The sequence below is a fragment of the Hippopotamus amphibius genome, chromosome 1 (genome assembly GCF_030028045.1).
Source record: "Hippopotamus amphibius kiboko isolate mHipAmp2 chromosome 1, mHipAmp2.hap2, whole genome shotgun sequence".
In the NCBI taxonomy this organism is placed as follows: Eukaryota; Metazoa; Chordata; class Mammalia; order Artiodactyla; family Hippopotamidae; genus Hippopotamus; species Hippopotamus amphibius.
In genome coordinates, this window is record NC_080186.1 from 19253957 (window position 1) to 19271535 (window position 17579).

At 34.7% G+C, this 17579-nt stretch overlaps 1 protein-coding gene across 1 annotated transcript in view; it reads left to right on the forward strand.

Moving 5' to 3' along the window:
• Positions 1-17189, forward strand: part of CLIC4 (chloride intracellular channel 4) — a 73202-nt gene extending 56013 nt beyond the window's left edge. Inside the window, exons 5-6 of the mRNA XM_057700506.1 lie at positions 13534-13715; positions 14427-17189. Coding sequence (XP_057556489.1) covers positions 13534-13715; positions 14427-14591 — 347 coding nt within the window. The 3' untranslated portion in view covers positions 14592-17189. The remainder of the gene's footprint in view (positions 1-13533; positions 13716-14426) is intronic.
• The last annotated feature ends 390 nt before the right edge of the window (positions 17190-17579 follow it).

Consider the following 17579-nt stretch of genomic DNA (forward strand, 5'->3'; position numbering starts at 1 on the left):
TTGCTAGTGGGACTGTGCCTAGCATAAAGTAGGTGTGTGATAAAGTGTTTATTGAATGAATTTGTTCTCGTATTCTTCTGAGAAGTTACCATGAAGGGAGCTATACAGAAAATTACAGTGCCTCAGGAACAATGGATCGGGTGGTTGTGGTGGTTGGAATAGATTGATATAGCTTAATTTAAACCATTACTAAATCTTTTGTTTATTATTGGGTGCCAGCAACCTAAAGTCAGCCTGGGTGGATTTTTGTGCTAATTACCCTTAAGAGCAGTCTTTGGAGTTGCTCTAAGAGACCATAGACTCACCAGCCTTTCAAGTTTCTCTGTATCCTAAAACTAAGACTTTTCATTATCAAGTCATATTTTCATGGTGAGAATTGTTTAGGTAGTACAGATGCAAATTCCTTCTTTTATTTATTAAAGGACACTATTATTTCATTTACCAAACTTACATATAGTAAAGGGAAGCCTCTTTGAAAGAAGTCCCATTTATTGAACCTTGTCTTAACTACACCATTCAGTCATTTCCCCTTTTCTTCTCTTTGGGGTGTTAAACATGGTTCATCCTGGGGAAAACTATATATAGAGAGAGCATTAGTGTTTAATTAAAAGTGCCAAGAGTAACCAAAGAGCCAATTCCTAAAGACACTATCTATAATCCATCATCCTTTAAGACTGGTTGGCAGCTTGGGTGGGGTTCTTTGGGTAGAGTTTATGGCAGCAAATGAGCAAGAATACCATAGAGGGGAAAATATCAGTGCTGGTTAAGCAAGAATAAACATCTTTTAAAAAATTGAAACATTTGCTGATTTCCTTATATTATTTCAGTGGGTAGATTTCAGGCTTTCATTTTTTTAATATTAAATTTTTAAATTGCAGCATTTTACATGTATTGAATTTCAGTGGCTTCTGGAATAATATTCACTTCATGAAATCATTTTTCTATATAGCAAAGGGAAAAACCTTAGTTCTCAGGCCTGGCTTATGTCTGTTAAATGTGTTTCAGTAGCCGCCTTAGTTTGGGAGCAATTTTCCTTAGTAATTGGCTTTTTTTCTGACTTCTGTTTCTGTTTGAGAGTTTTATACACTCAGTAAAGAGTTACATTGGAGCCTCTCTTATCCACAGACAGTATCTTTTCTGTTCCACCCTCTTTCCTGCAGGTGACTATTCTTTTTACACCCAGATGCTCTTGCTGCATAGTTGGTTGAACTCTCTTAGTTAAAGTCATAACTGTTTTTATTCCTCTGTGTGGCTTTTGGAAACTAGAGGGTGGTTGAATTTCTTTTGACACTTGGTGGGGAGGAGAGGGAAATAAAATGTGTTTGCTTAAAAAACAACAACAAAAAACAACAGCAACAAAAAAAACAATTGCTTTGAGGGATGGGATGGGGGAGGGAATAGGGGAGAAAGTGACTCATTTAATTAAGACTTTGTATTCTATTTTTTCCTATCATTTTGTTACTGTCTTAAGTAGCCACCTACACTTACTGTCCTTAGAATGCTGTAACCAATAAGAACAAACAACTTAATGGATTACACACTACATAACTTAGAAGGCTTTTTATATTAAATTACCTATTGGTAAATAAGAATTCCAGTTGCCAAGCAACCTCCCTGGGGACGACCCCCCCCCCCCCCAGCCACAGTGGCCTATCACTGCCATGAGGCTTTAGAAAACAGTATTCCAAATCACTTTGGAGCTTAATGGGTCTCCCTTATGTATATTTGTTGCAGGTCTCTTATCTGTCTGTTTTGTGCAATTAAATGCCTTAAATAAGCCTTAGTCATCCACCTCCTTATCCTCCAAACAATAAACAACTTACATGTAGATGAATTTGTCACTTTACATGGTAAATCAGAGTACGCAAGTCTTTGATTAGTTTTAAAAACCTGTTAACTATTTTACAAAAGCCAATGTGTTTGGACAATTTTAAGACCTTTTAAGACCTAATTCTAAGTAAGGGATTAGATGCCTAGATGCTACAGCAATAAGGCTAGTGAAAGTGAAACAGAAGGGCCAATGCTTATATTGGGGGACAAAATAAATAAGATTTAAAGAATAAAATAAATAAAAGGAAACATAGATAAAAGGTAGATAGATAAAATACATAATTCTTTTGGTAACATGTCCAAGGTGATTGGGAATAACAGTTTGTGTTTTCTTTTGAAGCATTAAGAGAGAAATTAATGGGTAGTTCATTTTATGGAATGGGTTAGGTGTGACCCCAGATCTGAAAAGTTTTTTTTAGTTCTGTGATTTCATTAATTTATTAAGCTCCCAAATGTAACTAACATAATTTATTAGTCTATTGATGTTTATAATATTCTTAAGAGATAAGTGAATTTTAGCAGTGATGAAATCTGCCATTGTATGCTCTGAAGCATATTTCATAATGTCTAGATTCAGATTTTTAATTGGAAGCAAGGAATCATTAGATTCTGACTAGTTCCTCTTTATTCAAGATTTAATCTCCCTCCCTACTTGCTTCCCTCTCTCCGTCCCTCTCTCTCTTTCTCTCTCTCTCTCTGGAAAAGTGTGTGGAATCAGATGGTTGTTCATCATTGTAGCAATGAAACTGCATTGGGTACTTAATCACGTTTAAATACTTATTACCTCTCCCTGTTTTCCACTGATGTGTTACCTGGCCTTTAAAAATTGCTTGTATAAGACTTACCCCTTTATTAAAACTAGCAGTAGCTTTAAAATATAGTTTTATCCATGTAAGTGCTCATAGTTTTGTTTTCCTCACTATAAATTATATGGTTTTTCTGCAACAGAAACGGTCTTGTTACATTTAGTGCTTTCTGCCTTGCGTTTATTCCTTCAAATTATACCAGTAGTAGAATAGTGCATGCTTACTGAAGAAGTTAAAATAGTACAGAAATAAATTTAATAAAATGTCAGTGCCCCTTCTTAGTCACATCATATTACCTGTTCCGAAACAGTTAGTATGTATCTTTCTTTTTTCTATGCATACATTGTACTTAAATGTGTATTTATGTATATATACACATTCTGCAGTTATCTTTTGCATGTATTATATGGTAGAAATACTTTCATATCAAAATGTAAATCTGCATCATTTTTTAGAAATGCTTCTTAATATTCCATACTATGGATTTTTAGTTAACTGTTTCCCTGTTGATAGACATTTAGATTGCCTCAAGTTTTTTATTATGACACACTGTGCTGACAGTGAATGTCTTGTACTAGATTTCAAATAGGTCAAAAGGTTTTGTTCTCCAAAGGCTATAATAGTTTATATTCTCACTAATGTGAAAAAAGTATTCATTTCCCCACACTTCTGACCCTGGTGTGTTTGTGTGTGTGTGTGCGTGCGTGCGTGCGTGTGTGTGTGTGTGTGTGAGAGAGAGAGAGAGAGAATGTGTGTATGTTAATCTTTTGATTTTCACAGTTAATTTAAAAACTGATTGTATGGCCTCTGTTGTGCTTATAATTTTTTTTGAGAACTTTTGAAATACCACTTAGAGATACAGCATTATTACAACAGGGGTATTAGAGAATAATAGTGGTAATTAATTACGAAAGACAAGGAGCTAAAAAAAAAAAAAAAGAGCTACTTTTTGATGGCCTGTTACTGCCTTCTAGTGGTTAATCTTGACATTTTCTCTATCTTAACCAATTTCAAATTCCTTTGTGATGGTTTGTCTTTAAAACTTTATTATGTTTATTAAATTATGCTCTTTAGTACTTCTTTAGTAGAAGGTAACCTCTTGTTACCTCCTTTTCCTTTGTTTTGTTGTACATTCCTTATGTTTACACATACAAATTGTATCAAATTAGTTCAGCATTCCTTGTTTTCATTAATATACCCTTTATTCTAACAGTCTTAACTATGAAAAATCACTAACATTCTAGTCGAGTACAGCAATTCAACTTCATTGCAGGTACTTTGCCAAGTCCAAAATTATGGAAAGAGCAATAATTGTAATGTTCTGCCAGCTTCTTAATTTTAGTTCATGCCTTACAGCTAGGATCATAAGTATTGTATGTTATGAACCTCGTAAATTTAGAATATTTTATTTTTCTGTTGGATACATTTGAGAATTAATTCAGGAAAATGATTAACTTAGAGCAGACTTGTCATACTACTCAAGTGCCATTTGAGACATTATTTCAGTGTTCGAATTCAGTATTATCTTCCTTATAGGTCATGATCCTGTTCGTTGTAATCTGGTCAAAGAACAAGTCCACATATCTATCTGTTCCACATTCACTGCTTTTTTAATATTTAATCTTTAAAAGTTTGTTCCTCTACAGCCCTGAGATTCTACTGTCTCCTTTTTTTCTTTTTAAGTGCAGCCATGAAAAGTTTTCCATCATGCCCTGGACTTCTTACTAACCTAGCTGTTTCTCACATTGCATTTTCTTGTTAATGTATAAACTTTACATTTCAGCTGACTGCATGCATTATTAACAGCTTGTATGTAACTAATAAAAAGGTTATATTTATTGCCTTTGTATTTTTGATCTTATCTTTAAATGGCTTGATTCCCTGTCACTTCCCCAGTTGCAGTTGAGCTCCCCTAACTCCTCTCAACTTTATTTTACTGGGTTCTGTTGGCCTGTTTCTTAACTATTTTCTTTAAGAAATAAACTAGCTTGATCCTGGCTATGACTAGAGTGACTTTTTATTAATAAAATAGGTAGTTCTTGGATCTTAATCTTGTTGTCTGTCACTTGACATAACACATTCCAATTTGTTTGATATTTACCTAAGTAAATAATGTTACCACTTCCTGTTTACATTTTTTAAATGGCTCTGTGCTCTATAGCAATATGTAGTACCTACCTTATTCTCAGCTTCCCACGAGGATATAAAAATCAAGTGTAAATATCTCCAACCATCTGACTTTAAAAGTGTCTGTTCTACGTTTTCACTTAATTTTCTTTTGAACTTCCTTCATACATTTAAGAAACTCAAAACTTTTATACTTAATTATTGGCCTTTCTCCGTCGGGGCCAGACATTGACCAAGTGTCCAGTATGTGCTGAGGTAAAGTGCCATGAATTTTAGGGGATATGCAGAAGGAGCACAAGACACAGACTTTACTTTCATAGAACATATAGTAAAGTTGGGGAGCAAGAATAATGTGTTAATAACAAGAATTTGAAGGAAGAAGTTCATGATTTAGTAGACTATTTGTTTAATATAAACCAGCCCTGAGTTTAAAAATTTACCACTTTAAAAAATCTAATAGTAATAGAAAGTGGCCATATAAAGGACTGAATACAACTAATACATTTTATGAAACAATTTAAAAATTACAAGCTATTCAGTTATCAGGTACTTCAAAATAACATATATTCAAAAGTAAAAGAACAAAGTGAAAATTTCAGCAAAGAACTGGACGTTATAAAAAATCAAATGGAAGTTATAGAATTAAAAAATATATCTGAAATTATGAACTCAATAGATGAATTTAACAGATTAGACATTAATGAGAAAATACTAGTGAACATGAAGATAGGACAGAAGGAAATAGCTAGTGGAAGCACAGAGAGACAAAAAGACAAAACAAACAACAGAAAAGAGTGTAAGGCATGTGGAGCACAATAAAAAAAGTTTGACATGTATAACCAGAATCCCAGAAGAAGAGGAGAAAATGGGGTTGAAGCTACATTCAGAGAGATAATTGCCAAGAATTTTCCATACTGATGAGCAATAACAAGCCATGGAGTCAAGCATTACAAAACCCAAGCAGGACAAATAAAACTACACCTGTTTACATCATAGTCAAATTGCTGAATACCAGAGATAGACTCTTAAAAGTGGCATAAAGAAAGCGCTTCAAGATAAAAGCAATAAGACTGAGCACTGATTCTTAACAGAAACAATGGAATCCAGAAGACAATGTTATGAGATCGTCAGAGTTAAAAGAAATACCCTCAAAAAGTGAAAGCAGGCACATCCAAATATTTTATTTTTGCCTCAAGATGTGACATTTATATTTACAGTCCTGGATTCATATACTTGCTAACCAGTCAGCTTTTTCTTACTGCCTCTTCTGTGAGCCTCTAAAATTCACAGTTCAATTTATAATTTCAGGTAGTCATAACAAGTCAAATTCCAAGATGTCAGATCTCCTTTCTTTGATGTTGAAAAAGGCAAATTCTCTTCTCGTTTATTTTAGTATCTATAAGATAGGATAATATCTACCCTTCCTATGTTCCGTGGCTGCTCTGAGAATCAGTTCTCTTAACATATGTTCAAGTTTTTCAACCAAAAAATACTATAAAAATGTAATCGTTAATATATTAGTTTTTTATTTGTGAATTTTAAGTGATAAAAGCAAAATAGACATTTTCAAATAAACAAAAACTGAACATTCATCTTGGCGGACTCGCACTAAACAAAGCTCTAAAAGTTTTTCAGGCAGAAGGAAAATGATTTCAGATGAACACCCAGAGATGCAAGAAGGAAGCGTAGGCAAAAGTAGTATAAATATAAAATATAAATGAATACTGTGTGTATAGAACAAGTAGTGTCTTTTGGGATTTAAAATATATGTCAAATTAATACACAAAACAATAGTAGCATGTGAGACAGGAGGGGAATTAAACATAGTTAAAGTGTTCTAAGGTCCATGCATTATCCTGGAAGTGGTAAAAGTTATAATTAAGCTTTAATAAGTCAAGGAAACAAAATACAGGAAAAGAATGTATAACACATGAGTAGAGGGGGAAATGAAGAACAATTTTTAAAAAACTTAATCCAAAAGAAGGCAAGAAAGAACACAGAACAGGCGGGCAAATAGAAAACAAATTATGATGTAAGTTCTAAACCAAAGTTTGTAGTAATTACATTAAATGTAAATGATTCAAATACTCCAAGTAGGAAGTAAAATTTGCTAACTGGATTAAAAATATGTTGCTTATGTTCAAGAAGGAATTCTCGCTTTCTCTCCCTCTCTCTCTGCCACTCTGTTTCCTACATATGAAATACACACAGATAGATAAATGGACAGACCAACTGACCCAGGAGAGTTGAATGTAAAATAGTGTAAATACTAACCAAAAGAAAGTTGGCAAAACTATACTGGAATTGCACAGAGTAGACTTTGAGGAAAGAAGCTAGAGATAATGAAACACATTTCAAGCTGATTTAAAAAGATTAACCTACCAGGAAAATAAAATAATTCTAAATTTGTATTACCAAATAACTTCCCTCAAAATATAAACCAGATTGACAGAGCTAAAAGAGAATTAAACTAATCCACAATCTTGGTGGGAGATTTTAACTTACTCCCTTAGTAACTGTTAGAATCTGCCAAAAGAAAAGTGCAGTGAGAATACAGAAGAATTGAATAACACAGTGAACAGATTTAATCTCATTGATATATAACTTTAATCTCACTGTGCCCCCCAACTGCAGAATATACCCTTGTTTTTCAAATGCATATGAAACACAAAATTGACTGTAAAGCTGAGCCATGAAGCAAATCTGAAAAATTTTCTAAAAAATGGAAATTGAAATTGTATAGAATATTTTCCCTGACCACAAAGAAAAGCTAGATGTCAGTAACAAAGTACAGCTAGAAAATTTCTACACGTTTGAAAATTAAGCAGTGCATTTCTGAATAACCCATTGGTTGGCAAATAACATGATGAAAATATAACATGTCTAAATTTATATGCTATCACTAAAGCTATATTTAGAGGAAAATTTATAGCTCTAAATGCATATATTAGAAGAAAAAGAGCTAAAAATTGATAATATTAAAGTATCTACCTCAGGGGTTTAGTTAGATCAGCATATTAAACCCAAGAAGGCAGAAGGTATGAAATACTAAAAGAGTAGAATTATATGAAATAGAAAACAAATATGACAGGATTAGCAAAGCTAAAAGTTAGTTCTTTGAAAAGCCTAATAAGAAAAATTGAGGACTTCCTAGGTGGCGCAGTGGGTAAGAATCCGCCTGCCAATGCAGGGCACACGGGTTTGATCCCTGCCCCAGGAAGATACCACATGCTGCGGAGCAACTAAGCCTGCGCTCTGCAACAAGAGAGGCCACCGCAATGAGAAGCCCATGCACCACAACAAAGAGTAGCCCCTGCTCTCCACAACTAGAGAAAGCCCATGTGCAGCAATGAAGACCCAACACAGCCAATAAAATAATTAATTAAAAAAAAAGAAAAATTGATAAATCCTTGACAAGAAAAATCAAGACAAGTGAGAGAAGGCAGTAATAACCAACATTAGGAATAAAATGATTTACATTTAAATGATTTTTTAGAGGATATTGTGAAAATGTTTATGCTTATAAATTTGAAAACACTACTGCATAAATTGTTGCAAGAAGGGATTCAGAATGTGAATTGTCTTATAGCTATCTAATGAAAAACCATTTCACAAAGATGGCTTCACTGAGGGACTCTTCTAAGCATTTGGAGGAAGATGTAACATCAGTCTTTTTTTTTTTTTTTAATTAATTAATTAATTTAGGTTTTGGCTGCATTGGGTCTTCGTTGCTGTGCATGGGCTTTCTCTAGTTGCTGCAAGTGGGGGCCACTCTTCATTGCGGTGTGACGGCGTCTCATTGCGGTGGCTTCTCTTGTTGCGGAGCACAGGCTCTAGGCTTGTGGGTTTCAGTAGTTGTGGCACGTGGGCTCAGTAGTTGTGGCTTGTGGTCTCTAGAGCACAGGCTCAGTAGTTATGGTGCGTGGGCTTAGTTGCTCCGCGGCATGTGGGATCTTCCTGGACCAGGGCTTGAACATGTGTCCCCTGCATTGGCAGGCAGATTCTTAACCTCTGCACCACCAGGAAAGCCCTGTAACATGACTCTTGTGTGTACTCTGCCAGGAAACAGAAAAGAGGAAGTACTTCCCAACTTGCTTTTTGACGTCAAGCCACACGAAAACATCAAAAGAAGGAACACTCTTAGGCCAGTGTCTTTCAAACAAAGATGTAAAAGTCTAAAACAAAATATATCAAATTCAGCAATACAAAAAAAGATAATATACATAACTAAGCTGAGTTTAACTCAGGAATGGAAGATTGTTTAGGCATTCAAAAATCTATTTAAATTGTCACAATATTAGAATAAAAGAAAAATTATGTGATCATTTCAACTGATGCAGAAAAACAGTACTTGATAAAATTTAATACTCATGATTAAAACGTTTATTTTTTAAAAGTTTGCAAACTAAATATAGCAAGGAATTTCCTTAATCTGACAGAGAATCTACAGAAAGTTATAGCAGGCATCATACTTAATAGGGGAGTAGTGAACAATGTCCTGTTGAAATTGAGAACTAGAAAATGATGCTTACTGTCACCACTTCTGTTTAGCATTGTACCAGAAGTCTTGGCCAGTATAATAGGCAACAGAAAGTAAAGGAAAGTATGAGGCTTGTAAAAGAAGGGATAAATTTGTCATTATTCTTAATATTATAATTGTACATGTAGAAAATCCAAAATAATCTACAGATAAACTATAACAATAAAAAAAATGAATTAACAGAGTGGTTGCCTATGAGACTGTCATAATAATTGCATTTGTGCATGCTAACAGGAAACAATAGGAAATGTGATAAGAATATCTATACAATGAAAAATGTCAAATATTTAGGAATAAATTTAACAAAAATGGGCAAGGCCTCTACATAGAAAACAAAAGAAATTGAAATTTTTTTCAATTTCATAAAATTAAAAGAAATTTTTAAAAGAAATAAATGCTACTCATATATTGGAGACTCAAAATTATAAGATACCAGTCCTTAAACTGGGATTGTATTGAATCTATAGATCATTGAAAAGTCTAGCAGCTTGTGTGTGTGTGTGTGTGTGTGTAAATTAACATGTTAATTCTACAGTTTATTAGGGAAATATATGGAGGCAAGAATAGCCAAGATGATCTTGAAGAAAGATGTGTTTGAAAACTTATACTGCCTGATATTGACTTGTTATAAAGTTACAGTAGTTAAAGCGTGTGGCACTAATAGAAGGATAGACAAATAGAACAATGGAACAGAATTTAGAGTCAAGAAAATATCCCTGCCTCACACTATACACCAATTCTGAGTGGATGGTAGATATAAATATGAATGGTAAATAATACATCTTGTAGAAGATAATGGAGAGTAGCTTCACAATTTGGGGGTGGGTGAGATTTCTTAAGCTGGACACAAAGTACTGATCATAAAAGAAAAACAAGTAAATTGGACTACATTAGGTTTAGGATCTTATGTTCATCAAAAGTCACCATTAAGCAAGTGAGAAGGTATGTATAGTACATATAGCCACAGAGGATTTGCATCTGCAGTATATTAAAAATCTGCAAGTCAGTATAACAGTCCAAGAAAAAAAATGAGGAAATAGCACTTTACAAAAAGAGGATATTCAAAGAGTCAATAAATATGAAAGGATGTTAAACTGAATTTGTCATCCCCCAAAATGGTTAAAATTAAAGAGATTAACAATACCAAATGTTGCTGAAGATGTGAAGTAACTGGAGCATCCGTACGCTGCTGCTTGCTATGCTGAAATTGGAAAACTGATCACAGTTGCTACTAAACCTGAACACGCACATACCCTGTAACTTACATCTCCATTTTAAAAAATTGAAAAAAAAATTTTATTGAGGTATAATTGTTTATAAATTTTATTTATTTTTTTGGCTGCATTGGGTCTTTGTTGCTGTGTGTGAGCTTTCTCTAGTTGCATTGAGCAGGGGCTACTCTTCGTTGCAGTGTGCGGGCTTCTCATTGCGATGGCTTCTCTTGTTGCAGAGCACAGGCTCTAGGCACACAGGCTTCAGTAGTTGTGGCACATGGGCTTAGTAGTTATGGCTCGCAGGCTCTAGAGCACAGGCTTAGTAGTTGTGGCACACGGACTTAGTTGCTTCTCTGCATGTGGGATCTTCCCAGACCAGGGCTTGAACCCACGTCCCCTGCATTGGCAGGCGGATTCTTAACCACTGTGCCGCCAGGGAAGTCCTATTGAGGTATAATTGACATTACATCAGTTTCAGATGTACTACATAATGATTTGATATTTGTATATTATGTGAAATGACCACAATAAATCAATCACCACATGTAGATAAGTTTTTTTTCTTGTAATGAGAACTTTTAAGATTTACAACTCCTAGCAACCTTCAGATATTCAGTACATTACTATTAACTATAGTCGTCATACTGTACATTACACCCTCATGATTTATTTATTTTATAACTGGAATTTTGTACCTTTTGACTCCATCCATTTTGCCCACCCCCTCCCTACCTCTGGCAACCACAAATCTGTTGTCTGTATCTGTGATCTTGTTTGTTTGACTTTTAAGAGTCTACATATAAGTGAGATCATATGGTATTTGTCTTTCTCTGATTTACTTCGCTGAGCATAACGCCCTCAAGTTTCATCCTTGTTGTTGCAGGTGACAAGATTTCATTCTTTTTTGTGGCTTAATAATATTCCATTGTATATATATGGTTGATATACCACATTTTCTTTATTCATTCGTCAGTAGACACTTAGGTTGTTTCCGTATTGGATAAATACCCAGAAGTGGTATTGCTGGATTACATGGTAGTTCTGTTTTTAATTTTTTTGAGGAACCTCCATACTGTTATCCATAGTGGCTGCACCAATTTACACTCCCATCAACAGTGCCTGAACATTCCCTTTTCTCCACATCCTTATCAACACTTGTTATTTCTTGTCTTTTTGATTATGACCATTCTAACAAGTGTGAGATATCTCATCTACAATTCCATTTTTTATTGGAATGTGAATAGATGTGCACCAAGAGATCTGCATAAGAATGTTTGTTACACAATTAGTCCTGAGCCCCAAACTGTAAACAACACAAACATCATTAGCAGAATGGATACATATTTATTATATAAGCGTATAATGAAATGCCAAATAACGACAAAAATGTATTATCTGCTTCACACAACACCATCAGTGATGTTCCTTAGGGTTCTGTCCTAGGCCCTCTGCTTCTCCTTCATTTCCATGGCTTCAGCGTTCATTTATGTTTTCAGGATTTGCAAATACATTGCCCCTGCCTAATCTGTTCCAGACTAGAACCCAACTGTCTGTGGACATCTCTGCTCAGATGTCTTACAGACACCTCAAAGTCAGCATATACTGAACTCATCTCCACATTCCCTGAATATGCTTTTCCTCAAGAAAAGTACATGTCTCAGGAGTGGTACCAGCATTCGCCCTGAGAATCTTTTGTTGATCAACTTGTCTATACTACTTTCATTCCCCAAAATATAAACTCTGAGAGTAGGAACCTTTTATGTTTTATTCAGTAGTGAATTTAACAATACTTAGAACAAAACTTGGTGTAGTAGGGCCTCAATTTGTATTTTGTTGAATACCTCTATCCTCCTTTTTCCATATTCAGTTTGGTTTCCAAGCCGGGTAGGTTTTTATATCGTAAGTACTTCTAAAATCCTTTTTATGCCCACAGCCCCCTACCTAGCTAAGACTACCATCTATTGTCTGGACTACTTTGAAGGGATCAAGGGATGAGTTGGTGGAAGCAGTTTGAAAGAAGAGGTATTAGGTTAGGACATTTATGTTGCTGGTGAAATATCTAATATACAGCATATAAAACTTTGCCTTTTTCTGTGATGGATACAACTTTATTTAAACTTATAACTAATATGGAGTGTCACCTTATAATGTTTAACTTTCTTTTATGACCAAGTACTGTACTCATCAGTGTGAACTCACCTTTTCTGGGAGTGGGAGGTGAAGGTGGGTTGAGAAGATAAAAGATAAAAAGGTATAAGGGAGGGCCTGTCTTTTGTTATTCATTTATTCCTTTCTAATGGTGTTTCCATCCTCTTTTGCTAAGGGTCACTAACCTTGACTTTCTAGATATACAGGGTAGCTACATCCTACTTCTCTGAATTATAACAATTATAGCATCTTAATCTATTTTGCTAAAGAGGCCTCCAATTCAGTATTGTAAGTTGAACTCTCTAACCTGACCTCTATTTTTCATGTTGTTATAAGACAGTGCTATTTTTGGCTTCTTGTGTATATTAAGGCAGTGCAAAAACTTCAGGCTTCTTTGTTTGGATTGCTTGGATTGGAGTTTCTTAACACATTTCATGGATATAAATCCAAATATTTTTATAGAAGAAGGACTTAAAATTGAGGACAGGAATCTCTGTCTCAGCAATATTTTCTTCCCTAGATTTGAAATAATAGATTGGCCTTTTCTTACCCTTTTTTCCCCCCCCCAGTTTAAACATCACCTGCATTGGGCATGATGTGTTTGTATATGGGGCATTTAGTTATTAACAAATTTTTATAGATACCACTATCTGAAATTATGCTTGTTTTTTATATTTATAATTTTATCTATAAATTTGTCTCATTTCCCTCCCCCAAGTAAATAAGCCTCAGGAGAGCAGAAACCTTGTCTGTTTTGTTCTCCAGGGTCAGAGAAATATTGACACACAGTTATTGACTGAAGGAGTAATGCTTCTACTTTGGGGCTTGGGCAGTTTTCCTTCTTACAGTGTTTCCATCTTTCTTTCAGCATTGGAGAGGGGTCTCTTGAAAACACTGCAGAAACTGGATGAATATCTGAATTCTCCCCTCCCTGATGAAATTGATGAGAATAGTATGGAGGACGTTAAGTTTTCCACACGTAAATTTCTGGATGGCAATGAAATGACACTAGCTGATTGCAACCTGCTGCCCAAACTGCACATTGTCAAGGTAGGCCTGCAGGATGTGGGCTCTCATTGCTATTACACCTACTGTCTCTTTACTAAGACAGCACTTCCTCTGTGTAAAATTTTGCTTATCTTCTGACACACGCTATTTAGAAACCTCCCAAAGAGTGTAACTTAATGTTGTTCAGGCAATAGTTGAAACACCCTAGGGTTGGTTAAATGGAAACTTGTGTCTTAAAATCGAGGCATATGAGAAAAAGGAATTTTTTTTTCCTGTGACTGCGTAAAAATTAAAAGATGTAACAGATAACTTTGAAGTGGTTGCTACACTGACTTATGGCATCAAACTTTGTTCTGTGATCACCTAGCTTTTTCTGTTCAAGGCAGAAAATATTTATTGAGCATTTGTGAAACACTATGCTATATAGGATAGTTGTGCAGTAGAGGTCAAGATAAAGAAAAACAGAGATCTAAACTAGTGTGTCTGTTTTAAAGTATTTATCCAGTGATTACACTTGGCTGTTTCTCTGGACGGCCAAGGCAGGCATTTGCAGTCACCGTCACACTTCTGAATCTTTGGTGTAGTTTGCAGTTCTTATCATTATTTAAAAGTCTAGTTAGAATGAAGGTGACAGACTTCAAGTAGAAGCAGTTTTCAGAGATTCGCAGAACTAATTTGCCCTAAAATCAGATATATGTCTGGTTTATAAGACATGGCATATAAATGTTAACTTTTGATCTCTTTGTATTTCAGGTGGTGGCCAAAAAATATCGCAACTTTGATATTCCAAAAGGAATGACTGGCATCTGGAGATACTTAACTAACGCGTATAGTAGGGATGAGTTCACCAATACCTGCCCCAGTGATAAGGAGGTTGAAATAGCATATAGCGATGTAGCCAAAAGACTTACCAAATAAAATAGCACTTACGAGAGAGATGTCTTCACAGCTTCCCCTGACTAAGAACATGCTTTTCCTAACAGACTGCTCCTCTTCCTATAAAGTAGAAACTTTATTTTGCACAAACATGCAGTTATTCCAGATTAGGATAAAGGATCAGCAAGGTATAGTAGCCATCTTTAAATATATACTTCTAAGCAGTATTATTTTAAAATTCTTTTCCCCTGCCTACCTCCCCTACCCCGTATCCTCCTCTCCTCTAATTTGGAGACACTCCATCACAAACTTTTCACTTTAAAGGTAGTTTGCCATTTCTCTAGAGCCCTCACCACTCTGTCCATTCACTATGTATAGATGGCAGAACTTCTGAGGTGCACTGTTTAACTGTTAAAATAGTAACCATGACCTCATCAGTCAGGCCCAAACTGATGTATAATGCATGGTACAAGGAATATTTATGTAATTTTGGAATTTTATAATATTTAGTAAGAGTATATGAAAGGATTGCTACTGTATCAAAATATTCTGTTTCAATTTAGTCTATCCTGGATATGTACTAAAGGATGTTACCACCAGAGAAGAGAGCCTTCTACAGAGAGTCACTACAGATTTTGCTATTTTACTTTGTACATGAATTTTTACTTTTGCCTAAAAGCATTTATCCTTCATACCAATTATAACATCTGACACTATGTAGAAACTAAAAGTTTAGAGGGAGGAACCATATTTTCAAGATCTTCCTTAAGCATTTTATGCATATAAGAGAAACCAGTGGACACCTGATACTCTCCATCTGAACATGTTACTGGTTATATGTATTTTGTCCAGTGCCATTCATTTGGAACATTATTGCTTTCTTCCTTTGTTTTAAAAATGCTCCTTTTTTAGGTGAGCATCAGCCTTGCTGTTTATAGATCTTTTGAGCAACACTACATAAACTGATATTTCATTTATTTAGCTATAGCAGTACAGTGACTAGTAATGTAAAAATTACCTAAGGAAAGTAGTGTGGGTTTGTCAAAATATCAAGTAGAATTTTGTTTCTAAAGCATATTTAATGTGGATAATCTAAAGAATGCATTATCCATCCTATATTAAAAACAAGGTAAAATACACAGATTACCATTCCACCACCATTTACTGTTAGACTTTGGAGAGAAGATGGTTCACTCCTTTAGGACTGAATTATAGTTGTGATGGTGACAACATATTTACTGCAGTTTTGCCTAATCTCAATCACTGCACTTCCTTCAATTAAATTTTTCTGCAGCCACATTGAGGAATAGCACTCTGCATGTTTGTTTCTTAAATTGAAGTCCTAAACCAGGAATTATTTGTGTTGTAACAAGGGAGGATGAACTTGATGAAAATAAAACAAAAGTTTGCTATGTATTTATTCATTAAAAAAAAAAGACTTTCTATGTACTACTGCAAAGACTGTGGTTGTGACTATAATGTTTTTGGTAATTTTTATACCTAACTTGTTTAAGAAACGCTATTTCTCATAGGCTGTTTTTGGAAATTTTAAGTATATTGCTTTAAAATGGCAATGTTTTCTTCCCTATGATACGCTAACATTTAGTAAGCACTGGCTTTATGTAAGCAGCCTGATTTTTATAAGTATTCTGCATCTTTTAAGCCTATCAGTAATTAGTATAGAAAGCAATTAGTAGTTGATATAGAAAGATAAGAAAAACTCCATATTGTATCCATTTGGCTCAGGGAGATTTCTTTGCTTTACCTTCCTTAGAACTCCTTATTGCTGATCAAAAGTTTGGGTACCCACCTTTTTGTAATACAATATTGGATGATGATTTATCTTGTTGCAGGAAGAAGCACTATCAGATTACATATTGAGACATTCTATAGCAGTAGCTTCCGTGGGTGAATATGTCACCTCTGTACCAGTACACAGACAGCCATCTTCACTCATCACTTACTCTAACAGTAGTGGTAAATTGGCATCAGGAAACATTGAATCTTGCCTCATAGCTTTAAGCATGAAAAAGATTCAAGGGAAAGGGGGGTGTCTATTTCAAGTGAATGGTGGACTAAGTGGTGCAGAGTAGAGCACTAATGAGGAAAGAGCTACAGTCCTCAAAACTGGGATGAAAGACACATTCTGAAACACAGTTATGAAGTATTTTCCACTTTGGATATTTATTCTCTTCGTTGTCTTTCTTTTTTTTTTTTTAATTTATGCCATGATTACACTTGGCTGTCTCTCTAGATGTCCAAGGAAGGCAGGGTCTATCTGTTATAATTTTGATGAAGGCAAAATTATTTTCCTCTGTTGCAAAATTAGTTTCCTCTGTTATTGCTTTATCAGGGAAGTTAGATGAGATTGAGATTGGCAAATGGATGAAAGTTAGTAAAAAAAAAAAAGATGATCTTAGAACATGCTTTTTACCCCATCTTATATTTGTGGGAAGACCATAGCTTAAAATCTTGGAATATTTGGGATGTGAAAGTTTTCATGGCAGTTCGTATAGTGTATAGGTTGACATAATAGAAATCATCTGATGTTATTTCTACAACTACTGAATCATTTCCCCTTTCATTTAAACCCCTTTTCCCACTTAAACAAGGAGATTAAAGTCTGAATGGAAGATTTTACTATTTTCCACAGGATTCTGAGAAATTTTTGTGTTCAGCATTTGGAAAGCTCTCTACTATTTCAGTTGATATAATTTCCTTTAAAAAAAATGTAGATGCAGATTTTCTATACAGTTCTATTATTTTCTTTTACCAGGATTGTTGACTTCTGTGATAAAATTCATACAAGATTTTATTTCTTGGTAGCTTTGGCTTATGCAACTATCTTTAAACCCTTGAGCAATCTGTATACAATGAAGAGGTTTCTGACATTTATTCTTACACTAAGTTGATTGACTTTAGAATTTAGGCATATTTACTTCTGTTGTTTTGAATCTCTCCAGAGTTGCATGTAGATAGCTTTTATTTCTGTGCATTTAAAATATCCATTTAGAAAATATCTACAAAGTA